Below are 27,550 nucleotides of genomic sequence, written 5' to 3'. Positions count from 1 at the left end.
CCGCCACGGGGTCCCGCGACGAGCTCTCTCGAAGGCGAGACGCTAAACTTTCGGGCAGGGCCTTACCCCTTTGCCATTTCTCCCGTGTAGCTTCGAGTGCGCTAGTGGAGACGAAAGGGCAGAGAAAGCCGACCTTTGGTGCGATAATTAGGTTTAACTCCGCTTATAGGAGAAGAATTCGACAGACTTCAGTGGCAATTAGGGCACTGAAAATGTAAGCTGTCAGATTCCGCATTTCTTAGACCAACACCTTTTGTAGCTACCTCAGTTGAGGAGATCAGCTCGTACCATGTTTTTAAATGAAAGGCACATTCATATTTATTATTAATGTAAATATAAACCTTGTCATGTTCTCTAAAAGTAGCTCCTCTTTGTCTTTTCTACAATTTGTGTAATAATTGAAAGCCGCGAAAATCAATCTTTCGTTCGCCTGCGTTAATTTTGTCATCTGTTTGCTTCCCCTTGTATACTTTTTGTGACTTAATTAAATGTAATATTTTTATATACGCATATTTGTGTACAAGAGCGCTACTGTACACACCTACTTCTTGTGTCTTATGTCTATTGTTTTTTTTTCTTCTGCATGGTTATAGCTTTTGTGAAATTGCAACACAGAGCACTGTGTCATTTTGGTAGTGAATTTGGGCTTTCGGAAGGCAGGCGCCCTGTTGAGCTTTTTTGCATTTTCGCCGGTCCCCTAGGCAACCGTTTATTTTTTTTCCTAGTTGCCTGGAATAGACTTCAAACTTCAAATTTTTGAGGCAGGAGATTCGTGAGGCGACGTCCTTTAATATTGACGTTATCCTATGATTAGTTAGAAAAGTGTATCAGGGACTCCTTAACGTGCGCCCAGCCCACAGCATGGCACACCAGCCTCTTTGCGCTTCGTGCTCATCGAAATAAGGTCGCCGCGGCCGGGAGTCAAGCCCGCGACTTCATCATCATCATAAAAACTTTATTGTAAGACTAAGGAGTTTGGAGCACGCAGGCTCCTGGGCCCCCGCACGACCCCACTGCACTCAAGCGTTTATGTTGCTTCGCTCCATAACGCTGGCAGCCCGATCAGTAGCCATGGTCTGCACGACCGGGTCTCCAGAGCGCAGCAGGGTCTCCCAGTCCTCCCAGGTCTTCAGGTGCTCGAGGCCCCGCGGGGGAGGATCCGCCGGGCAATGAGAAAGGAGGTGGAGAGCAGAAGCGCGAGGTTCGGGACAGAGATTACAGGCTGATGTGAGGAAAAGTGGGTGATAGTGAGAAAGAGTCAGAGGAGATGGGAGAGTGTGAGTTTGTAATCGGCGCCAAAGAATTGCTTGTCGATTGCTTAGGGATTCGTACCCAGCGTTATGAGCCCTGTGCGTCTTTGCTCCGCCATGTCCGCTGAATTTCTTCTTCGAGCGAGAAGAAAGAATGAGTAAACGGACAGCACATTTGTGCAGCCTTGGAGAATCGCAGCCCAATTTTAAGTGAAGCAGTTTCTTTTTAGTTGTTTACTTACTTACATTTAGTTGTTCCCATAATACTTACGAATATTGGTTGCCTGAAATTACACCAGATACATTAGAATGCCGCCTGCATATCACTAGACCATTGGAAACCTTGCCCGGCATATAAATTCTTCGAGTACTTATGAAATAGTTACTGGCCTATTGACAAAACCACGATGTGACTATGACGCACCCGTAGTGGGAGATTATACGGATTAATTTTGATCACATGGAGTTCTTTAACGTGGCCCTAAATCCAATTACACGAGTATTCTTGCATTTTGAGCACGTGTCAAGATATTTTTTACAGAGGCAGTAATTCATTCGCACACATTTTACTTCCAGACAACAGTGGCCATGTTGTCCCCCCCCCCCCCTTGTAGCTTAACTGATATTGGCGGCATTCATAGTTCTGCCAGGACTGCGGGATAGATTATGCGCTGTTCGTACAACACATTTATCATACTCCAGACGTCTTGCATATGTAATTTACTGCTAAGGCTGTAACTATACTTCACACTTTCAACTTCGGCTATACATTACCCATAACTTGTCCCTAATTTGGAACATAAATAAACTAGGTGCCTTGTTTGGTTTATTGATGAGGCGGGGAAACCAACTACGAGCCTGGTATAATGCCTGAAAATTGAGAATACGAGGGTTCACTTATTATTTGCAACGCTTCTAATTAAGTCAATATTACGTGAAGCTTTTGCTACACAATCCACTTAACATGCCCCATTTTCGATAAATTTCTGCTTGGCATCTTAAACAGTTGCTTTAGGATTCTAGGAAAGATTGGACATAACAGCGGTATGTCAATTTGGAATGCTTGAATAAGTTATTTTGTACAGAGGCTTTAATTATTCTATAAATAATAAATAGTTATCGTTGACCACTTACAAAGAACTTCCTACTTCAAAAAAATATTAACAGCGTGACTCACATAGCTCACGCCTCAAACAACGCAGGAAATTTGGCAAACAGAAACGCACACAATTACTCTACATACTTGAAATTTTCTGTATACGTCACTCATAAGATGTCCTCCATTTCTTGTAAATATGAAAGTGATTACATTTTTGGTGCCCCGTGGTAAGCGGGAAGTATTGTAGGCGTTTTATATAACACCGACAAACAGACTGAAAACAAGGGCTTAGCCATTTTCATTTCACGTCTGATTAACACGCATACTAGAGATATACAATACGCTAGATTTTAATGGACATACTATAACCTTATCAGCTCAAGCAGGTTAATTTACTATTTGTTTGAACTTTCTTTCGAAAGAGATGCCATTAAATATTATGATGATAATCGATCAAAATAATGCCTAATGGCGTAATTACGTACGGGTATATTGACACGTGTACTTATATTTTTCGGGGGACCGCTGTTCACCGTCTAACAAATGTTATCGCAGCGCGCGACGCGCCCGCATGTATCGGAAGTTTCTTGAATGTTATCGATGTTTCTACCCACAGTCTGTTCTCACCAAAGCTTGTGTAGTCTGATTACATGTGCGACGCGAATTCTGTAGCATTTTCTGGAAGACACGCAGGTACCAGCGATTATTCTGGAACCTTCGATGGCCCATGTATAAATGCCGACAGATTAGATTTTCGACGATCGCCGACTGTGTTTGCCGCTATCATTGTCCTTTGAGTGCAGCCTGCTTCTGAGGGCACAGGTTCGCCCAATAAAATGCTACTTTCATCAATCACAGTTTCGCTACCTTCTTCAACGTCACTACTACGTGACAATATATAGAAAGTCCATTACAAGAGATCGGAGTGAGTGAGTGAATAAACTATTTTGGAGGCCAAGCTGTTCCTGCACGAAGGTGGGTGGCCTCCTTATTCCAGGTAGCCGTGGCCCTGTGCTGATAGCCTGGGCCTGTTCACCAGCCGTAGCTGGTCCTCAGGTCTTGAGTTTGTCAGCTGGGTCGCCCACTGATCTTCTGTTGGCGCTTGGATAGGTTTTGTCCGCGGGTTTCTTTTTTTTTGCATTCCCAGACCAATTAGTAAAGGGTGTTTGGTTTATTGCAGAATTGTCACTCTCTTGTAAATGTTGAGGGGTACATCGCGTGTAGTAGAGTGCCGTGGAAGTAATTTCCCATCTGAAGTCAATGTAGTACAGCGGCTTCTCCATGTTAAGCTTGATGTGTGCTGGGGAATTGTGCACGGTGGCGGATGGTGGCGGAAAGGTCACACCTTTCCTGTCTGTAACCAATTCATTCATGACCCTGCCTACTTGGCCGTGACAATAGCTGTGGGCGAGTGTCCTACAAGCTTGGCGTCTTGGAATTTTCGCCATGGTACGTGTCCAGAAGTAGTTATGGCTGTGTGCGGAATTTTCCGCCCTATGGTAAGCCAGACCAGAAGGATTTGCAAGATTTTGCGGTTCCAATGGATGAGCCAGGCCAGGTTGCTGCGAGACTGCCTCATGTTCGTTTGCGGTTTTATGAAAGGAAGACAACGTGAGTGTCGTCGATACCACGAGTGGTCTAGGACAAGCCAGCCTTCGCTGGAATTCCTCTGGAGCAACGCCGGCGCAACCTACCTCCCAAGGAGAAGAAACCGAAGCCCACGACCAAAGGGCTGAACCTGACTGATATTGTCGTTCCAGATAAGCACATGAACATTCTTGAATTAGGCCCAAAGTTCTGCCTAGAACCATGCCTAGATCCAGTCAATAAGATGGCCGCCGTTAGATCAGTGTCCAGGCACGTAGAAGAAGATGAAAATTCAGGTGCATTTCTGAGTGCGTTGACGTGTTAGTCTAATCTCAAGAAAACCGGAATGACAGTGTGTACAAGATTCAACCTCTTGTACAATTCCTCAGAAAAAATGAAGTGAAATTATTGACCGCTGTTAAAAAAGGGTACTTCGTCCTCCTAACGGAAGGGCAGTTTTCTGGGAAAGTCTCGACCGCGTTAACAAAAAACTTCAAGAAGGCACACGTCAAAACTTAAAAAGCGGAAGATCAAGGAAATAAATTGTTGCTGGAAGTGCAGTGAACAAAAGCCAGGGCTTCAACCTTGAGGTTTTCGTACAAAAATAAAGAGTAAACCTGAGCAACCTTTGCACACAATTGTGTCTGAGAGAAACACTTGTCAACACGTAGTCTCTGGTTATCTTCAGAAGAACTTAACATGGCTGCAGCTAAAAGACCCATTTAAAGTTAAAAACTCAGAAGTTGTTAGGTTCTTACAAGAAGGGGTGTATCCAGCATGCACAGCCTTTAGCGTTGATATCACAGATTTATATTATTTCCTTCCTGGAAATCAGCTGATGAAGACAATCAAAAAATGCATTATGGATAACGATGAGTTAGAGTTCAGAGAATGAAAGTGGCGTCCCGGTTCAGTCATTTCTCGAATTCTTGGTTTATTATTTAAATTGCATGTTCGTTATCTGGGATAATGAAGTTCTGATTCAGAAGCAAGGGGTCTAGATTGGCTCTCAGGTCGCACCAATTCTAAGCGAGGTCTCCCTCGGCAGCGTTGACCGCGCACTCGAGAGCGTCTTGGCAGGAACAATGATTGAGTGTTTTTGGTTTGTTGATGGCTACTTGTTTGTTATCCGCTCTCAAACAAGTTCCAGAAATATTGGCGTTATTCTTGCAGCCTTTGCTAAAGAAGGAATGGGTCTCGGAATTACTCATGAACAGCCAACTAATAATAAAACTCAATGTTTAGGTTTACAGTTAGGATTAACAGCACAACATATTTGCTGGCAATATAACCCCCAGTCAAACAAACCAATTTTAAACTGCGCGTTGACACACTCAAAAAATAGTAACAGAAGCATTGCTATGACTTGTTTAGGTTCCACACTTGGAAAGTCAGGCAACCACCTCGCCATATCTGAGCTTTTCGCAACGCTTAATCGTCTAGAGAAGGCCGGTTTTCCAATATGTATTCTATGAATGTGCGAAGGACTAGCGAAGAACATAAATAAAGGGGAAGCAGCCCAGAAACAGATCGAAACGGTAAAAAAGGTTGCAATCATCCCTTATGTACATCAAATCGGTCATGGTTTAAATAAGACAGCCATCAAGTATGGTGTTCAAGTCGTCTTTTCAGCTAAAAACTCGTTAAATAAGATTTGCAATCGCGTCAACAGACCTAAACAGGCGTCCAAGGACACGTGATGCGTCAACCACACGGGGCAGCTCGTGGCATGCCCGGTGGGAGTAGCCTACGCTATTCCACCTTCGTGCGGCAAAAAGTACTTTGGGCAGACGAAACGCTGTTTTAACATCCGCCTTACGGAGCACCAAGGTGCCATCAGGAATTCAACAGATTCGAATCTGGCTGCGCATTGTCGAAATGCCCATGCAAACATTTGTTTGAAAAAACCGAAATATTGTATAAGCGTGATATTGTAATACATGCATATTTCATGCATGTAATGCATGAAATATTGTAATGCATGAAGTCTACTAATGCATTTCAACTCAGGCGCAAGCGTCAGCCAGACTTCTATCTCTCTGCATGATAAAGAAACGGAGTTTTTGAACGGAAAGACAGGCTAACACCTTTTCACCACTTGTAAGCGTCACTTCATCACATGAGCACGTTCTCTGTATATTTATACCTTGTTTGAAAAAATAAACCAGTTGTTAGTCTGCGCTCGTATATTGCACTTCCTCTTGTGTTTCATCTAGGTTGGCTGCCCACCCCTAAGAATATTTTCAGTCACCAACTCGCCCAGCTTGCTGTGCTGATTCAGCATAATGGTCAGCTGTATTAGGTTCTGCAGTTTCCTGATGATGGACATTCACTTTCCCTGTCATACCTTGAGCCACTGGCATTCTGTCCTTCCTGTGTTGATCTCGACCTTACCTATCTAGGGTTTCCTTCATATGTACTTCTCTTCCCCGATATTTGATCTTCTTTCTTGCCTCTTCTCTCTATTTTCCAGCTCGAAAAATCTTTGGTTAAGAATGTCAGCCATCTGTACTGATTCCAATTTCAGTGATTGTATTGCGGTTTGCACCATTGCTTGGATTGACTGCATCTCCTGGACAAGCATGGCTTGAAATTCCTTCTTGCTTTCTTCTACCGTTTAGTCTATACGTGCTTGTGAGCGGGCCTCTAGTGTCGCTATAGCGTTATCATTATTAACTGGTGTTGTAGATTATTTGTGCGGTTGGTGCTGTAATTGCATCTGTTTCATAAGCATCTCAAGTTTTTTCTCCCACGCCGCCTCTTCTGACTGTTCTCTCGTTTCTTGCTAATCTACCTGCCCTTTAGTTCGGCATTCACTCGTTTTAGCGTAGAAACTGTATCTTCATGTCTTGATTTTCTTTGTAATCCAATTTCCTTCCTGTGGCCCGCTATCATCTCCACCAAGGTGACTTTGGGTTGTGTCGCGATGTCTCGTCACACCACCGACCTGGACCGGTATCTTCCACGAGACCGAGACCTTTAGCGTGGCGGAGTGATTGGCCAGGAGACGCTCGGGGTGAGGGCGGGGAAGTCATTGTTGTCGCATTTGAATGTGGTTGTACTCTGTTCTGAGCTGTGTTTTCCCTTCACCCACAGAGGAGGTGGCACTGGCTTCAGTGTCCTCCTGCATTCTTTACTTGCCGTTTCCTACGGAAGATGGCACAGTTTGTATTTCACTTGGAAGTTGTGCTGGGGTTTAGGGCTTCGCTCTCCACACTTATTGCAGACGTCGCTGTTGATGCTTAGGCCGGTGGACGAGTGCTCCGTAAGCTTTGCAATATTAGATACATCTTCTGTATGACCTGCATCTTGTGTAGGAGCTAGCTACGTTCATGTAGAAGAGGACATGAGGCTCCTCAAACGTGATAACTGTTGACGTTGACTTGCCTAGCATTCTTGCATGTAGAATATCGCAGTCATTCGCGGCTAGTAGTTCGGCGACTCTTTCTTCGGATGTGCCTGCTGCCATACTGTGCACCACACCACGGACAGTGCCCGGGATGGGCTTCGTGCATAACGTGAGCTCAAACAAGATTCCTTCCAATTGGATGTTTACCATTCCCAGCTTTAGGGCATAGTCTTCGTCTGCCGTACTGGCCACGATTATGTCTTGCCTAGACTGCGTTTGTATAGTGAAGTTTGCACAAAAATATCAGAAGGAAGAGTTGCACGCTCTGTACATTACCTCCGTTATCCTTTCGTTGGACCAGTACAAGAGATCTGAAAGTATGAAATAAAATGCACCAGAAATGGAATACAAATCCGCTAAGTTGCTGGGATAAAGAGGTTGACGATTGAATGACGTAATGCATGGGAAGAGCATGGAAAAACATAACAGGCTAAACTGCACACAAGTATATACATATAACGGCATTTAAAATTGGTTGCTCAAATCGAAGTTGAAATGTTAATAAAAAGTGCAATTGAGCCCATCGGTCAAGTATAGATGTGAAATGAGTAAAACAGCATCAAAAAACTATTATGAAAGAATTAGCAACAGACACTTGAACACAGCCGGAGTGAGTTACAGATCGGGAATCGACTGGTGGTAAATGACGCGATGAGGCTACTTTCCTGGAAGTTTGTGCGTCGAGTGCTATCGGGAGAGAGCGGACGAGAAGGACACTCGTGTTCAAATTAAATATAAGCGCTTGTGGTTCCTCTTTTTTACACACTTTCAATCTCTGGGAAGAATTATCACAGAAATGAGGCTTAGAATAAGCTAAAGAAATGCAAGAACAATTAGCACAAGCAAGAATACATTTGTTGAAACTTGCAAAAGATAAAAGTAAAATACATAAAATACATAAAATCAGATAGCATGCAGAATGCATAATGCTGGTATAAGCGTAGAAGTTCACGTAACACTACACAAGTAAAGAGCCTAAACAAAAGAACAAGTTCAGAGTATTAACTACAACAATACGAAAAGTGCCGAAAACAGAACATATTTTGCACAGATAGGAAGAACATCATACATGATGCAACTTGCAAGCTCATCAGGACGGATGAATCATACCAGAGGTAGTACTACCTTATCTGCCAACTGCAGACATTTAGGGAATATATGCTGGGGGTGTTTTAAACAAGTCATTACAGTCCATATGGATCTATGGCAAATGGGTAAGAGAACGTGATCTTCTTGCAGGAATATTGTGTAAGTGTGAACTCATGTGTGTGACGTGTTTCTCTTGTTTATTCAGTTTCAGTGCATCTTTGTACGCCTTTCATATTAAAGCAGTTGTGAAGTAGCATGTATAAAAACCTTGGGTAGTTATGTCAAGCTAGACTATGGAGTGTAGGTAACGCTGCACGAGATAAAAATTCTGTAGAATAATCAGTGCTGCGATAACAACTAAAATTAATAAAACCGGTTTCCTTTACACATCTTCGAGCGCGCTTATAGACCTAATTGCGAATGCGAACCAATTTAGACTAGTTTATTTTTGGACCAGTCTTACAAGCGCGACATGTGCTAAACGTTTAGTGTCACGGCTAGAGTGTTTCATGGAAAAATGAACTGTTTATTCTGTCAGTGATGGAAGAAAGCATGTATTTCAGTCTCACCCCACACAACAGCGAGTAAGCTGCTACTTGCGCTATCATGTTGATGTGTACCAGCATTACGTGTCGCATTTATTTCGCTATTCACTATTGGGAAGCGTAGGTGCTGCATTAGTTATGAACGCATCGCGGGCGCACTCACCGCGTCATCGCAATAAAGATGTGGCATGCAAATAATGTGCGCAAGTGTGCAACGACATGCGCGCGTAGACCAGCAGGAACAACACGAAGCAATGCTTATTCGTCCGTGCACAACTCTGTAAGCCCGGTGTTTCCTGTCCAGGCATCCTTATTTCCTGCTTGAAACATTCATGACTAGCGTCGAGAAAAGACACACGCACAATAAAACAGCTGTTCGGCCCAAACAAAGCTGAGGCGTGAGCTCTGGTGTGGCGGAGCGCAAAGAAATAAGTAGATGACAAAATATGCTGTCTGCCGTTATAAGAAGTAGCCTGCTCCAGCGAAGCTATCAGTTATGGCCTGTTAGGTCGATTGATTTGTTAGGTCTCTGCTGACGGCAGAGAAGATGACGGAAGAAACCAAGTCTCTGTCCAGGCCCCGCCTGAAGCATATATACGTAGTGTTCTTGTGCCCAAACAAAACGCTCTGTCTTGTTCGTTCCTGTCTACAAGAGGTGCAGTGGGACGCAACCGGTCCCAACATTGCGCTGACTTCAGCAGTGGCCAGGCCAGGCTTTCTTCGTTGAAGGTATTCTCTTCGCATGTTAAGCTAGTGACATACATTTTATATGCCTTGACCTAACGGTACATTTGAGACCCTTCTTTTGTTCACCATCCATTTCAACTTGCCTGAAGGCAAATTCTTATTGCTTGTATAAGTGGCTTCCTTATATTACTCCTGCTTTCATCCTAAGGCAGCTATTTCTAGTTCATGTGGAAATTGTTACTTATACATTCATATATCTGTAAGCAAATTTGCGAAAGATAACCTACTTTTTCTGTTCGCATTAAATTTGCGCAGGAAGCAAGGGGCATAATCACATATAAGACTGTGCATACGCCGGGACAGTTTTGATACCGCGTGCTTTACCTCCCAATAACTAAATAATAATAATAATAATAATAATAATAATAATAATAATAATAATAATAATAATAATAATAATAATAATAATAATAATAATAATAATAATAATAATAATAATGTTCATTGGGCCTATTAGACCCTACGTGGAAAGCTATGCGTGGTGCTCAGAACGCTCATAAAGTCCTGAGAAACGCTAACGCATTAGCGCAATATATCTAAGGAAGTTTTAAAAGAGCTTTCATTATAATACGACACGCGCATGCCATCTATCTATCTATCTATCTATCTATCTATCTATCTATCTATCTATCTATCTATCTATCTATCTATCTATCTATCTATCTATCTATATATATATATATATATATATATATATATATATATATATATATATATAACAGCTGAGAAGTGACGAGACATATTGCTAGCAGTGTTTTCAATGAGTCGAATGAAAAAAAATGAACTTGGAGTACTTACTCCAGCAACTCAGATATATGCTCCGACATTGCTTCCGGTGCCGACCGCGCTGCGTACGCTATAAGAGAACTGAAATGCACATGGGGTCAGTATACATTTTTGGACACACGTACGTACATGCTTATGCACACACGTATTACGTGTGCACATATGTGCACGTAATATGTTGTCACTCATTATAGCAGCTGCTTTCAAACATTTTCTATAATTAGGTAAGCAGTTCGTTGCGAAAGACTTCGTCAAGAAAGTATTTATGTGAATGACGAATGCAAATTAGATTTGCAGTTTTTCATTTAGCATGTTATTCGTCATTCAAACAGTGTCGCAACCTCGCTCTGCTTTGAGGAAGTAATTCGTGCAAACCCGGTTAGGTTGACCTCAACCGCTTGGTTTCTGTTTTGGCTGTAAAGCAGCGCCATTTTGACAAAAGCCTTTATCTACATTACCAGCATGGGGAATTAGAATCCTCTAGGTCACTTGTAAGCCGAGGGAATTAATTACCGCGTAATATTGCGGGAAGTGCACAACAGAGAGGCAAAAGATAAGTGACGCAAATAGAGGAAGTGTCACGTTCACAGACGCCCTTGTTTTTTCTGGTTCTAGCGTGAGACATGTAATTTAGACGAACAGACGATTAGTTTATAAACATTTGTTCCGCCTTTTGAAAGCGCGGTCATTCAGCTTATGTAAAACACAAACCAGTTGTCGCCTGTTACCAAATCATGCCACTTTTACTCTCTTTCACTAGGACATGGGTCCGCACTTTTGGAAAAGGCTGGGCTGCAAAACGATAGAAAGTTAAAGTAAAGCTATATAAATTGCATTTGACAGGTTTCTGGACATAGCAAATCCAATGACAGAATGGCAGTTGCGGCGATGTAACGACCCTTTTGCCTAAAGCTTTGTATCGAGAGACGTATATCAAGGTCATATCACTTCCGTGCCATCTCACAAGCGTTATTATTTTTTTTCTTTTTGCCCAGACCACAAATATTAATGAAAAGTAAAATAACTTTGTTTTCAAGTAAAAAAAATATAGTAACGCATTTTCGGGTCAAATTAATGCCCAACATTGTATATAATTTTCCACTTCTCACGTGCGTGCATTGCCCGTGATGATCTTTGTATTATACCATAGCTTTACAAACATCATCATCATCATCATCATCATCATCTTATTTTATGTCCGCTGCAGGACGAAGGCCTCTCCCTGCGACCTCCAATTGCCCCTGTCCTGCGCCAACCGATTCCAGCTAGCACCCAGAAATTTTCTAATTTCGTCGCACCACCTAGTCTACTGCCATCCTCTACTGCGCTTCCCTTCTCTTTCTGCCCATTCTGTCATTCTAACGGTCCAACGGTTATCTAATCGGGCGCATTAGATGACCTGCCCAGCGCCATTTCTTTCTCTTAACGTCAATTAGAATATCGTCTGTACCCGTTTGCTCTGTGATCCAAACCACTGTCTTTCTGTCTCTTAAAGTTATGCCTAGCATTATTCGATCCATCGCCCTTTGCGTGGTCCTTAACTTGTTCTCAAGCTTCTCTGTCAGTCTCCAAGTCTCTGCCCCATATGTCAGCACAGGTAAAATGCGCTGATTGTATACCTTCCTTTTCAATGATAACGGTAAGCTTCTAGTCAGGAGCTAACGATGTCTGCCGTATGCGATCCAACCTATTTTTATTTTTCTGGTAATTTCCTTCTCATGGTCAGGCTTCCCTGTGATTAGTTGACCTAGGTAAACGTACTCCTTCACAGACTCTAGAGGCTGACCTGCGATCCTGAACTCTTGTTCTCTTGCCCGGTTGTTCATCATTATCTTTGTTTTTCTGCACATTAATCTTCAACCCTACTCTCACACTCTGACTGTTAAGGTCCTCAATCATTTGTTGTTACTCGTCTACAGTGTTGCTGAATAGAACAATGTCATCGGCAAACCGAAAGTTGCTGAGATATTCACCGTCGATCATTACTCCTAAACTTTCCCAGTTTAGAAGAGTTGAGTGTTGGGCTAGTTGGTCGTCCATATTTGAAGTAGTAGTCACCCACAAGGGTGCAATTCCCTTGCACCCTTGTGGGCAGCTCTACATTGATCAAACTGAGCGTTGTGTGAATGACCGTTTAAGGGAACATGCGCAAAAACTAAAGAATAAAGAGGATAAGGGCGCACATTTAGTGGCTCATGTTACCGCGTGTGGTTGCGACGCTCGATTTTCTGCGACAACTATTCTTGGCAGGAGCGGCAACGCGTCTTCCAGGCTCGCTCTTGAGGCCTTCTTTATCAAGAAGAATAGAGATAGATGTGTGAGTGAGCCTTCCATCACATTACTGGATTCTCTTCTGCTTGGTAGGCGCATGCGTGACAAGAGGATATATATATATATGTATGTATATATATATATATATATATATATATATATATATATATATATATATATATATATATATATAGTGAAAGCTCGTTAATTCGAACTTCAATAATTCGAATTTATGGATAATTCGAATTGTACGATTTGGTCCGGCCAAGCTCCATAGAGGTCTATGTATAAAAAAGTCCATTAATTCGAACGCGAGAAGGTTTCCTCACGGATAATTCGAACTACGCTCGCCTGGCACACGGCCAGAGAAACGCGCCTACTGCCTACACACAAGGCTGCATTGCCTCCGAAACGGAGAGAACGGTGAGAGAAGGCAAAATCGGACAAAAATCTAACCAACGCGGGTTCAGCCAGAAGGCAGCGGCGGCTGCCGCCTCTCCGTTCTACGTAACCTCGGAGACTTCTTGCCCGTTGCGAATCTCGGAGGCTTTGCAAATCTTGTACAGCTGCTAATGTTGTGCGGAGATGGCACGGCAAGCTCCAAAACACAGCGAATCAAGTACGTCGCAGCTGCGCTTGCAATCAAGAACCAACGAATCAGGGCCTTCGCCACCTTCACATGTTCACCGTCTTTGTCTCGGCAGTCTTCATCGGTTGTGCACCTCTGTTTTCAGCTTAGGAGGTATCGGCCGTCGCGATTCATTGGGATGGTGTTAACCCTCGGCTAACGTTCGTTTCGGTGGACATCGGTGATGTGGCACAGTCGGACCCAGAGCTTCGACTTGAAGATGGCGTGTGCCCGCGGCACACGCCATCACTTTCTGACATGCCCTACTGCTTCCAAATCGCAGTGTACTGTTGCCCTCCTTCACTTTCGTTAGTTCGAACTTTCGTTAATTCGAACTGAAGCGGCTTCCCCTTGCGGTTCGAATTAACGAGCTTTTACTGTATATATATATATATATATATATATATATATATATATATATATATATATATATATATATATATATATATATGCACTATCCTTCCATTAAACAGTTATGCGTGGCGCTTGTCTTTGTCTTCCTTGTGTCCGTGGTTTTATTTGCGCTAAGCTACTACTTCAATTTCCCAGTTTAATAGCTTGACTACTTCTTCCAAGCATGCAGTGAATAGCATTGGAGAGATTGTGTCTCCTTGTCTGACCCCTTTTTTATAGGTATCTTCCTACTTTTCTTGTTTAGAATTAAGGCGGCTGTGGAATCTCTGTAGATATTTTCCAGGGTATTTACGTAAGCTGTCTGTACTCCTTGATTGCGCAATGCCTCTATGACTGCTGGTATCTCTACTGAATCAAATGCTTTTTCCTAACCTATGAAAGTCATATAGAGAAGCTTATTGAACTCTGCGAATTCTCGATAACCTGATTAATGACTTGGATGTGATCTATCGTAGAGTATCCCTTCCTGAAGCCAGCCTGTTCTCTTGGTTGACTAAAGTCCAGTGTTGACCTCATTCTATTTGATATTATATTGATATAAATTTTATATAATACTGGGAGTAAGCTAACGGGATTATAATTCTTCAGTTCTTTAACGTCTCCCTTGTGTATCAGTATAATGTTTGCATTCTACCACTTTTCTGGGACCCTTGCAGTCGATAGACACTTTGTAGAGAGCCGTTAGTTTTTCTAACATTATGTCTCCTTTATCTTTGATTAAATCGACTGTTATTCCATCTTCTCCTGCCGCTTTTCCCTGTTTTTATGTCTTGCAAGGCCCTTCTGACCTCATCTCTAGTTATAGGGGGAGTTTCTGTATCCTGTTCATTATTGTTTCGAATGGAGTACTCCTGAGTCTTCTGGGTACTGTACAGGTCAGTATAGAATTCTTCCGCTGCTTTTATTATACCTTCGAGATTGCTGATGATATTACCCAACTTATCTTTCAGTGCATACATCTTGGTTTGTCCTATGCCAAATTTCCTTCTCACTGATTTCAGGATGCGTCCATTTTTAACGGCTTCTTCAGTCTTTCTCACGTTATAATTTCTAATGTCACTTATTTTCGCTTTGTTGATCCGTTTCGACAGTTCAGCGAATTCTATCTTATCTCTTTAGTTGGACACTTTCATTCTTTGTCGTTTCTTTATTAGGTCTTTTATACTTGCGAGAGCTTGCCTACTGGTTAAAAGTAAAAAGTAAAGAGTAAAAATAAATTAAATAAATAACGAAAAAGAAAACAGATAAATATAGGAAGGCAAAACAAACAACGAAGTTGTGTGTTTCTTCTTCTATTTAACCCATATAGTATAACCACCATGTAGAACTTAATATACCCATTGAGCAAGACAGCTTCGCTGGTCTTGCATCTTCACAAACTGGAAGGGCTCTGAATATTTATTCAACATAAAAATAACGGTACAAACAATTCAAGGGGAACTTTGTTATCCGTACGTGGATGAATGTGAAAGCATTGCGACCACGTCAGCAGAAGCGCCGCAACGTCATGTGACCAATAATGTTCGTTACAAGGTGCACGCAATGCAAGGTCGTGGGTTCGTGTGCCCTAAATAACTCTACCTTAAGTAACTGTCTTATTTATTTTTTTAAAGGTACATCACAGGCTCCGGTCGGAGCATTGAGTGATGGGGGATTATACAATAAAATACCTGGGGTGCGTGTTTACAGGGGTAAAGTGCCTCAGAAAAGCTGGCCAACGTTCAATTTGAGGAGCTATCTTCGTCAAAGGCGAGGTTAGTAGAGTTAGTAGGGTTATAGAGTGACGTCACATGTGGCTCTTGTCAGTGGCGGCTGGTTGTAAAGGGGGAGACTTCAAAGAGAATGAGCACTGTCGCCTGACGTCTGTAAGCGTGGTTCTTAAGACGAAGGGACAAGAGCGGGGGGATGGGAAGGCGGGGAGAAAAGAAAAGAAAGAAAATGAGAAAAAAAAGAAGAAAAAAAAGAAAGGAAGAGAGAAAGGACACCAATGGGTAAATGAACAAGAAAAGAAAAAGAAGGGCATGGGAGGGTGTTGAGGAAGCGAGAGGTTAGGGAGCATTCAGGGGTGTCGTTGGCGACATGTTTTTGTAGCTTTAGAAGAGCCGGCGAGGCGGTTGGTGCGCGAGTAACAAAAAAGACCCAAAAAGACATCAGTTGAAAGAATGACTGTATTAGCATAGCAGCAATGCGTCGGGTAATTTTGAAGGAGTTAAGACGGTGACAAGGTGCCTGGGGTACAATGCATGGTGTAACTGGAAGGCAATGGCATGGTCTTTAAGGGACGTTATCCACAGTAGCTTAACGTAAGTGTCGTTACGGCGGCATACAGAAGTGGTGATATCCTGTGTGGCTGAGGAGCCGAAAAAGTATCCTGGCGTCTGGGACATTAGAATGTGTATGTGAGTCTGTTTCAAAAATATATATAATAAAGCACAGACAAAAAATGGGCGGGGAGCCGAAACCGGAATAACAAATAAGAGGGTGACATGAGTAGAAGCGGGCGAGGGCAGGTGTACATAGGAAAATGGGCCGTACAGTTGATATAAAGGTAAAAACATGAAAGAGTATATTGAACTGAGTAGTAGGCTGGAAAAAATTGGAAATGGAGGAAAAGGTGAGATTGAGAATTAAGGTTAGCTGGGGGCAGAATGGGTTTTATGCATTGTTTGGTGATATTAGTTTCAGATTTAGGTTACCGCTTTTAAATATTCTAAGTTGCCATGTGCCAAATCAATTTCCGTTGGGTGTAGGCACTTAAACTTGTGTATGAGGTATGATTCCGTATACTTCCTCTCGCGAGGTGAACGGAAATTTGTTTGTAGTACATAGAGCGTTGCTTTGTCGAATATATAACCATGTTCATTGAAGTGGCGGGCTGCTGCTTTAGGTAAATTGTGTTTTGTATCTGCGCGGTGGCCGTTGAGTCTTTTATGAATTTGTTGTCCAGTTTCATCTATGTATTGTTTACTACAAGCGGCACATTCTAGACAGTAGATAGACCACGTTGCTTGATGTGCAGGTGAAACTCCAAGTTAACTTGTGTGAATAATTCGACGCTGTACTTTTTAATGTAGTAGTAGATTGAATATATTTGCATGTAGAGCACCTGGGGCGGCCAGAGGGACCGGTTCCCAACTTCGGCTTTGTCCATAGTTTGGCATGCACAAGAATATCCCTAAAATTAGTGTTGCGTCGGTAGGCTGCTCTGAACGGGTGGGCAAAAATCTGATTAAGTTTCAGGTTGCTGGTGAGAATTGGGTAGTATTTACTGAGGATGTTGTTCACGTTTGGGAATGCGTTTGAGAACTTAGCAGTAAGAAGAGGCGTTGTTCTTGTGATCCTAGAGAGGGGCTAAAGGACCTCGGCTCGATCAAGTTTGGTTGCATCGCTGTAGGCTTTTTGAAGGGCACGGTTTAGGTGGTTCCTGTTTGACAGGGTTTCTTTAAGGTGATCGAGTCTATCTACGTGGTCTTGGTTTTCAACGCAAATTCAACGTCGTCGTGTGGCTTGGCCTCTAAAGATGCCTTGTTTGCAATGTCTGGGATGGTGGCTCATATATTCTAGGTACTGTTGTTTGTCTCAAAGTTTCCTATACAGCGTTGTCTTTTGTGCCCCATTATCGATGAATATTGTCGTGTCCAGAAAGTTTATGCCAGCATTTACGATGTTGCCTGTTACTGGCCGCTGTAAAACGGCTGCCTCTATATGTAGTAAATCGAATGCCTGATCTATCTCGCTGTTTTGTACCCTTAAAGCTTTTGGTTCGTCTGCTTCAGTGTCTGTATTTGTTTCTACGAGTAGTTTCTAGCTTGCGTTTGACGCATTCTTTCAAAAACTTTTCTCGTGCAGCTGCCGAACGCGCGAGCATCCCTGGCGTGAACGAAGCGGCGGCATTGCGCGCACTCCGATCAACCATGGGCCCCGTGTTGGCGCGAATGAACTCGCTCACCGAGGGCGGCTTCTGCATCTCGGTGGTAACGGGCGACCGACGTGGGGCCGGCACCGATGCCAACGTCTGGATGCGGTTGCACGACGTCGACGGCCGGAAGTCTCCCGTGATCACGCTCAACCACACCTTCAAGAACGACCACGAACGAGGCGAAACGTCGTCCTTCTCCATCAAACCAATCCACAATTTCGGAGCGCTCGCCAAGGTATCAATTCCTGGACGTTTGCTTTCGCTCAGCATGATAGTCGTAAATGAGGAGAAATCTCATTCTTTCTGTCTGTTGTTGTCTTCCCACGTCGACATGCTTGTGTGTCTTCTGGAAGAATGGTGGTGAGGACGGGTAGCGCTCCCATATTCATCTGTTGAGATGCTAGGAGTAGAAGGCAGCTACTCTCTCAAGTTCTCCCCCCTGTTCTCCCATATATATTAGGGTTTCTTTTTTTTCACTTTGACTACTTGGCCCCTTCTGTCGTCACTGCTTCATGGTGTAGTGCTAAAAGCAAGGGACCAGGATGCACAAGTCGTGGGAGCTGTATGGTCCCAACAAGAGGTTATCGTGTAAAAATGTGCTCCAGACAATAGATCACATGTTTTGATCGGGCCCTACGACCAACTTGCAGGAGTTAGAAAGACGTCAAATAGCCACATTTCAACAGTTATTGGCGGGAAGGAGACAGGGTGTTGCCTTCTTGTAGGTGAGGAGAGGCACATGCATTACGAACCAGGTTACGTCTGAGATTTAAAGGATTGCGTTCACGAAGTCTATGAACAGACATTGTATAGCAAGTGCGAGAAGTGGCATAAAAGCGTGCGAGATTGTAGTGTATATATTTTTACTGGGTTCTCCCTCATAAAATTTAGTGGAACTTGGCTCACCGTCTCACGATGTTGGTATCGTATCGGAAGACGCTGATTCCTCTTCTTTTGGTCGCTCTTTCATTTCAGACTCTTGGGCTCATGAAATTGCTAGAGCTGACACACATGTGGCCTGGCCGTCTGAATGGGAGAGATTTAACAACAGAAGAGAACCGTATACGAGAGTGCTTCTCCCGATCACTGCGTGTTCTGCTGTCCCTTTCCAGTCACCTACGTTTTCATGCCTTTAGTCAACCCTAGGTGGCGAGAATTATGAAACTCCTTACTAAAGTATGAAGGGGGTTCCTATGAGCCTATGGTGGGAATACACTGCCTTGAACATGCGAATCACGCGCACACAGGTGATGTTGCAAAAGTGACTGCATTTACGCGATCGAATGTCATGCCGCTGAATAGAGCCCGGGATCACATAGGATACTCAGCCTCCTCAGCTTCGTGCACATTCCCTCTGCATTTTGATCCTCACCTTTCTTTGTCCTAGGCGGCGAATGTTATTTAGCATGCATATGGGCTATTCTAATTGTTATTTTTATTCACTTTCATGTGGAGCAGCATGAGCGCTCAGTGGCGTGTTACGAAGCTCCAGCTGGCCGATTTGTCTTCGGCTGCTCCTGGTGTGAGCCAACATAAAAAACCGGACAAGATAGTGGATATTGCTCGTAGAAAGCGCGAACCACAAATGCTCGTGTCCCGTCGGCTCTTCTCACGTGTCTTTTTTTCGCTTGCACTTCCCACCACAAATGGAAAGTCTTTCTTTTCAGTTCCATGGATGTGTTATAGCAGGCAGTGAAAGCATTTACCCTCAGTCTATATGCTAGTTGTGACATTAAGAACTAGCAGCAGAACTGGCAGTGTCACTCGATGGCTCCTCTTTTTCGTCGTGTCTCCCCGAGCTCACAATGGCGGGCACCCATGCTCTTGCAGGTGGAAGTATGGCGCGACAGCTTCGGATTCGGCCACGCATGGTTCGTAGACCGCATTGAGGTTCAGGACCAGTTGTCGGGTGAGCTGTACGTGTTCCCCTTCCACCGGTGGCTGCCATCCGAGATGCACTTTTTTCTCGCACTCTACGACTGTGTGCTGCCCCACGATGACCCACACCAGGACCAGCGGAGACAGGAACTGCAGCGGAAACGCAAGCTGTACCGCTACAAGGCCTGGATCCCGGAGGGACCCACACAGGTGCTAGAGCCGTGACGCTGCCCTTATCGCGTATTAATGTGTTAGCATACTTGAAGCACCTTCCGAGGGCTAAGTGTGTTTGTTTGTATGTGCCTAACCATTTTCCCGCCAACCTGGGTCGCTGTGTAGTCCATGGTCGAATTCTTAGAGCATAGGGCTGCTGCGCTGAGAGAAAAGGGTTCGTAACCGTCGATGCGACCAACTTTAGTTAGTGAGTATATATGTGGCAACGTGTGCATATGAAAGGCGGGAGATGAAAATTCAAGATGGTAAGGAAAGTGAGAACAAGTAAAAGCGGGAGCCAGCGTTTCGACGAGTGGACTTTTTTGGGTATATGGTACTGCTATTCAATGGAACTCTCTGACGCTTACTTGGAGCACTGGGTTTGTGCCAGTCGGTCTTTGCTTGTCTTTGGTGAACCGCTTGAATGGCAACTTGGGTCACTGGGTACGTGCCAGTCGGTGTGTGCCGCTCTACAATGACAAAAAGATGCTGACAAAAATTTCCTCAAATCTGGGCGGTATCGACCCCACGCCTCACGGTTTCCTCGGTTTGAGCAACCCGACGCTTGGCAAGCTGCGTCACAAGTGCACTGAGTCTTTAGCGAACTGCGCCACGAATGCACTGGGCATGTGCTGGTCTTTAATTAACATCTTGCCAACCTGCGCCGATGAGTTTGCGCCACTGGACGCGCTGCAAGCGAGGCAACAATTCTCTGCTTTCACACCCACCGGCGCCCCACGTTTGTCGTCTCGGAGGCTGCGCGCGGACTTCTCAGAATCGCCACTAGATGGCGCAGTGTGTGCAGAAAGAAGTGCGAGAGAGGAGCCCGGCTGCCGCATGACGCGTTTCTCAGCTTTCGCCACACACCGGCACGCCATGCATGTTGAAGGCCACGCGCAAGCTTCGCGGCGGCGCCGCAACATTGCGGTGAATGTTCTTAAGAAAACGCGGAAGAAAGGATCCGCTGCAGTACACGCCTCATACGTAACTCATTTCGACGGTGGTGATACATTGTGTCGCTATATTGTTTCTCTGCTAAACACAATACCGTCGATAGGCATGGCAAGATCGGCTCTGCCGAACTTTTTTTCACCCCAGGAGGCCAGTACATATGGAAATTTTACCTGGACCACGAGTTTTCAGAGAGTAAGTTTCAAGAAACAAAGATGACTGGCGCTCCTTCTTTTCTTCAATACTATATCTCCATTTTTTATCCTATGATTGGCATGATGGCAGGAATATGATCACCATCGCACACCTCATATGGCGGTTGCCAACGGAAACGCCACCATTACGCCTGGGAAATTCTTTAACTATTTCACATCAGTAGAGTGACAAAGTACTTTTTATTGCGATAGCAGTTATATGGACACTACAAGCACATTTCTGTCGTCGGCATCGCCTTGACCTTCCGTATCGAGTGCAAGGGCGATAAAATCACCGCCGCGCGGCGTAAGCTGTCCGTGCGCGTGAAAGCGAAGCCGGCGATCGCGGCTCAATCTCGCGCACTAAAGGGAGGAAAGCGAGGAGGAAGCGAGCCGTCTTCCGTCGCGCGCGAGGCTTCGAGTGGGAGGGTAGGGATGGTTGTGAGTAATCGTCGTAATCGCTCCAACCGATATGCTTTGCCGGTAGCCATTTCATGCTTACATCCGCTCTCGATTACGGGAGAGCCAGCATTTTATTTCTTGGTCCCCGTCTTTCTTGCACTGTTCATTATGCGACTTTACCAGCCCGAACAAATTTGCCGCATTTGCCACTGCGAGTACGGAGCGAGCACGAACAGTATTACTCCCAGTAGTTGTGACATAAGTTAGGCTTGTAAGCTTTCTAATGCATGAATCAAGATTACTTGTGCATTTCTTTGGCATCATTTGTGTACCCTAGTGCCTATGCACTCTCCTTAGCATGCACGAGACGTTTCGCGTGCTGTGGCTGCGTCCCTGACACAACCTGTCAGAATTTATTTTTGCTTGGACAATTGAAGACTTTTTTTGTAAAGACCTCATGTCTGAATCCAATGTCGGGACACAATGCAACCATATCTATCTTCGCCAATAAGGAGATACAATGTGCCCACAGGAGGCTGGAATGATATACTCGTATTTGAACGACAGAAAGCTGAGCTAGTTGGTAAGGATTCATTATGCAAACTAGAAGTGAGGCGTGCAGACAGGACACAAGAGTAGAGAAGTGGACAACACTTGTCCACTTCTCTACTCTTGTGTCCTGTCTGCACGCCTCACTTCTAGTTTGCATAATGAATACTCGTATTTCTTTCACATTACGTGAACTGTGGAATAGCAGATATTTGTTTTCGGTAATTATTCTCAACGGCTCCTCCACTATTAGGACCACGGCCGGCTGGACTCCTCTTAATGGGTGGCTGGCTCTTATTGCGAACAGAGTGTAAGCGATAGTTTTTGGCACATTTTGGCACGCTTGCGTTGGAAAGGGGCATACCGTTGCATTAAATCAAGCCTAAGCGCCGTGTGACTTAATTCAAACGACATTTGCCATTCGCAAAAATAAAGAGACAGGCGAAAGAAAGGAGAAAAGCAGGGGGATAGGCGGAAAGAGAGGTTGTTAACTTGCGTTGATCATAGACCGCTGTCGGAACAAACAATTTCGGATGCTGACCACGTAAGGCATAGCAGGGCAGGGTGACGAAGACAGTGATACAATTCTTGGGGACTACAAACCTGCAAAACGAGCATTAGCTATAACTCGTACTCATTGTGCCGAACGTGATCCTATGTTATGGTAGTGGGTGGTGATTATGACCGGCTGTGATCGTGCGTCAGTGTATTCACGCAAAGATTGCTCGAAAACGCATGATCATTCCGTGATGGAATGATTAACGCATTTTAGGATTATGCTCATAAAAGGTCATTCATTTATCTATGTCTTGATCTTTCCAGTCCTACCGCCTTCCCGAGGATGAACAGTTTAGTCACGAATACAAGGTGAGGAATACCACACAGTACTTTTGTTCTGCGCATACACATTTTACTTCGAAGAGGTTTGTTTAACATAGTACATTCCGCTGGTAAACAATTAGTGCTTGTAGCAAAGTTCACATGCTGCCTGCTCCAAAACGAGAGGTTCTAGGGTCACAAGTAACAACGGAATAATTATGCACTAGCTACGCGGGCTTATTTTATCAGTTCTACCGGTTCTTTCTGACTCGTCAACATCACTGACTCGTGGCCTCGTTGCCACTTATCGACAAGGCTGTCCATGCACCTCTCGCATCGTAAATTTTCTTATCGTCTTTGTTATCCGCAGTGGGACATCGTGTCGATGAAGGCAAGGATGATGGTCGAAACCAAACTTATCATGATCAAGGTCACCCACTGGGAGTCCATGGACGACCTGCGCCGGGTCTACAAGTACAGCCTTGGAGAGCCCAGAGTAAGTTCCTGAAGCAAATCGCTTCTTGGCAAACGTTGAGCGGCATCTTGTTTGCAGAGCCCACAACGCAGCTGCTATGTCTCAGAAACTGAGACAGCAGTATTTGTAAATAAAAAGACTCGGTACTGAGGATTTTGAAAAAGAATTGCGTAATTATGTATTCTGTTAATGTTTTCTAGTATTCTGGTGAATTTTGTTTAAAGTACTTGAAATTGTAATTTTTAAAAATTATTATTCTGTACTCACTCCTGCTATGTCTCAGAAACTGAGACAGCAGTATTTGTAAATAAAAAAAAATAAGTGACAGATGTGTTCTATGTAAAACCAGGTCATTGAGCCAAAATGCTCCTCATATAGACACTCACTGCCTTAAAGAAATCCTCATTGTAGACTTTACATGAAGTCGCTTGTGCAGGTGCCATTTATTATGAGCATCAATTCCACTTTGCGCCCTGTCTACCACATGCGGGGATCGCGCATATCTATTGGATTATCCCATTACAATCTTCAATCTGTGTTATCCAATGTTGTACGACTTTTCAGAAAATGTATAACTTCTGGCCTGTGGAACAAACACTTACAATGTGCAACACACTCCACAGCGACATACTACTAATGATGCCCACTCATTCGTTATCCTCGCAAGAAACGATATACGAGAGTGTATCAAAAGATTCTGATCATAAGAAACAAATAAATGAAAAACTTTATTTTACATAATAATTATTAGGATTTCCATATATGGTCACCATTCAAATTCACACATTTCTCTAAACGTTTCTCAATCCTCCATAGGGTTTCTCAAATTTCATAAATAACTACTGTTAGACCTCCTTAATGACTTCATCTATAGCATCATATCACCGATCATCTTGAAATAAAAAGTATTTACTTGGTGAGAAATTTGTTGAATAAGGTGGATGTTGCAATAATTCATAGCGATATTATTTTGCTTCCCCAGTGACAGTTTAAAATATGTGTACAAATCCATCATCAGTGAGAAGGCGGACGCCCTTCAGGAGTATACCATGGCGTTTTTGCTTCGGAACGTGTCTTAATTTTTTTCAGTACTGAACCCATTTTACTCGGAAGAGGTTTGTTTAACGTAGTACATTCCGCTGGTAAACAATTAGTGCTTGTTGCAAAGTACACATGTTGCCTGCTCCAAAACGAGAGGTTCTAGGGTCATCAGTAACAATGGAATATTAATGCGCTAGCTACGCAGGTATGTTCTGTTAATAGTCAGACCTTTATAAGGCAGTCTGTCTGGATGACTCCACAGCAATCCTAGAAATACCAACAACATGACCTTCCCTGTAGACCGTCGCAACTACGCCGTCTTAGACGGAGGGCAATCACAGAGCTTCAACAATTTGCTTATCTCTCTAGTCTCCTAGGTCATAAAGGCAGACACAACATTTATCCGTAGTTACGAAACAACTAAAGTTATCTTCATCGTGCTCCAAATTAGTTAGCATCTGTATCTACAGGTCGCATCTGGTTCGCCACTGGAGAGGAATTTGCAATCGAGGTACCCAACGTGCAAACACCTTATACCCGTGTCACACGGGCGTTTGGAAGGCCTTCCAACCGATAGTCAGTTGACTCAAAGGTCAAGTTCGAGCTGCTACACGGGCGGTTTCGAAGGCCGCCGAGTCAATAGTCTATCGAGTCAACGGAGCACGCTACAACTGTATCGAAATCTCGATGGCCTTTGAGCAACGGAAGCGGAAACAGCGCGAACATGCCCTCTCGTTCACAGTGTGCTCGTACGCACGGTTAGAAAGAACAAATCAAACCAAATTCTCTAAAAATACTGTGGTGGTGGTGGTGGTGGTGAATTGTAGCAACAGGCGGGTTTAGCCTGGCGAACAAGGCCGGCAATTGCTCCGCCCGAGCGTCTCGCACAATACCGCTGAAGGGTTTCACCATGTGTCCATCAAACCAGTCTCTCTTAAGAACTCGATGAGGAGACGTGAAGTTTCTTTTCGGGCTATAACTGATCCCGCGGGAAATATAAGGTGTTGCAGGCGCGCATGCGGAAGGTTCTTGCTTTGCAGATTCTTCAGGAGAGTGTCTCTTTCATCTTGGAATTGCTGGCAGGACCACAAAAAGTGCTCAATGTCTCCTGTCTCGTTGCATGCCGAACAGATCGGAGAATTGATTCGCCCCGTTTTAAATAACCAGGCCGGTGTATTAGCAGATCCTGTCCTTATTCGATATAGAAGTGTGGCTTCCTCTCGGTGCAATCGCTTGGTTACGCAGGGCATATGCGGTGGAACCCAAAGCGACGCAAAGTGATTTCGAATTTCAGATTTTTGCACTTGATTACTCTTTGGGGCCTTGATTTTGGGAGGATGATAGAGCGCTGCGTATGCAAGCGCATCAGCTTTTTCGTTTCCTAAGATACCAATGTGGGAAGGAATCCATTGAAACTTTACTGTTAAGCCTTTGTTGTTGAGCTCTTTCACGATGGCTAGTGATTTGCGTGGGAACTTGAGGGATGGCAAACCACGGTATATTTGTTGTAATGCGGCCTTTGAGTCCGTAAGGACAACCACGTTCTGCGGAGGCAGTCTTTAATTTGCGCAGAGCAGAAGCTATTGCTGCGCCTTCCACAACTCTCGACGAGGCTACACAGTCCAGACGGCCAGACCACGTATATCTTAGAGAGGGAATATAGAATGCAGCTGCACAGTGGTCTTCGTCTGCCTTGACAGAGCCATCTGTGTATACTTGTAGGTGACTCGGGTAAATCGTGTTCAGGTGTTCCAGGACTAATGACTTGGCTTCTGCAGATGGAATGCAGCTCTTTGATTGCAATCGTGGTACACTTAAGCTGCATGTGATGTCCTCGAATGTCCAGGGTGGTTCTATCCTTTCCCTCTGTCTCGAGCAGCGCAATCCTAATACGCGAAGCGTGTTCAATGCTGCATAAAAATGTGAGCGCGGCCTGTTACCTATACGTCGTAAGAGCGCTCTACCGGGCGTAGACTCACTCAATCGTAGGAGCTGGATCATCAGAGCCTGGGAAGCCTGAAGTCGTAGAGGGCGTGACTCAGCTTCGTAGAGCACTTTCTTGTTTGACGCTGGCTGAGGGACTCCAAGGCAAAGTCGGATACCTCTTCTGTGGATGGCTTCTCAGCGCTCTTATTGGCTGTCTGAGGGTGACATCAGAGGTAGCTGATACAGGATTCGACTTGTAACCAACGCTGTATGTAGCCGTAGCATGGACGTCGGGTGGTTGCCCCAGCGTATGCCAGCGACTCGCTTGAGCACATGTAGCCTGGGTGACGATGACGCCACAATGTGGTCAACACCGCGGCGCCAGAGTAGCCTGTGGTCTAAGGTAACGCCCAGAAATCGGACGTTGGTGACTTGTCGAATCTGGTATCCGTCCAAATTCAGCGTCAAACGTGTAGATTTTCTTTTCACTCCAGGAAATAGTACGAATGATGATTTTTCTGCTGATAGTGATAATCCAGTTGTTGCCAAGTGGCCCTGAATGGCTTTTACTGCTCCCTGGGCTATTCGTGCAAGACGGCGATGCTGGTAGCCGGAGACCCAAATGCAGATATCATCGGCATATATAGATATCTTCACTGGTGTTCGATGGTTTAGTACATTTGGGAGGCTACTCATGGCAGTGTTAAATAATAAGGGAGATAAAACACTCCCCTGTGGCACACCGCGAAATATACGTATTTCATCGCTCAAAGTGTCGCCAAGACGAACTCTGATGCGACGATCATTGAGGAACGTATGTATGAAGTGCAAGAGATGACCCGTGACGCCTATAACTTGCAACTGGCTGATGATGGTTCTTTGAGATACGTAGTCGTAAGCCTTAGAAACATCCATGAAAACAGCAAGTGTCGACAGGCCATCCGCACTGTAATGTTCTATGTGGCTTAGCAGGTCCAGCACATTGTCTTGAGCGCTTAGACGCTGCCGAAACCCAGTCATGCACGATGGTAGTTTTCGACCCTGCTCGACATACCAAGTGAGTCTTGTGCACGCCATCTTCTCCATTAGCTTCGCTGCACACGAGGTCAGTGATACCGGTCTGTATGAGTCCAGAGCTGCAGGATTCTTTCCAGGCTTCAGAACCGGTACCACCCATGCTACCTTCCATAAATGTGGGATAGCCCCACTAGCCCAGACTTGGTTAAAAAATGCCAGCAAATCACGCCGTCTCTCAACCGGTAGGTTAGTCAGCATCTGATTACTGATGAGGTCAGGTCCCACCGCACAGCGACGTCGGAGGCTGCTCATAGCTAGTTCCAGCTCTCTGAGTGTGAAAG

At 44.4% G+C, this 27,550-nt stretch overlaps 1 protein-coding gene across 3 annotated transcripts in view; it reads left to right on the top strand.

Annotated features, from left to right (window-relative positions):
- Window positions 1-27,550, top strand: part of LOC135895998 (polyunsaturated fatty acid 5-lipoxygenase-like) — a 443,319-nt gene that overhangs the window by 375,780 nt on the left and 39,989 nt on the right. For all 3 annotated transcript variants that reach the window (XM_070535007.1, XM_070535009.1, XM_070535008.1), the window contains 4 exons: window positions 17,675-17,979; window positions 19,575-19,832; window positions 22,754-22,798; window positions 23,121-23,246. In XM_070535007.1, the coding sequence (XP_070391108.1) occupies window positions 17,675-17,979; window positions 19,575-19,832; window positions 22,754-22,798; window positions 23,121-23,246 (734 nt within the window). The remainder of the gene's footprint in view (window positions 1-17,674; window positions 17,980-19,574; window positions 19,833-22,753; window positions 22,799-23,120; window positions 23,247-27,550) is intronic.

The sequence above is a fragment of the Dermacentor albipictus genome, chromosome 3 (genome assembly GCF_038994185.2).
Source record: "Dermacentor albipictus isolate Rhodes 1998 colony chromosome 3, USDA_Dalb.pri_finalv2, whole genome shotgun sequence".
Classification (NCBI taxonomy): domain Eukaryota; kingdom Metazoa; phylum Arthropoda; class Arachnida; order Ixodida; family Ixodidae; genus Dermacentor; species Dermacentor albipictus.
The sequence above is the reverse complement of the archived record's forward strand: the minus strand, read 5'-3'. Positions and strand labels throughout refer to the sequence as shown.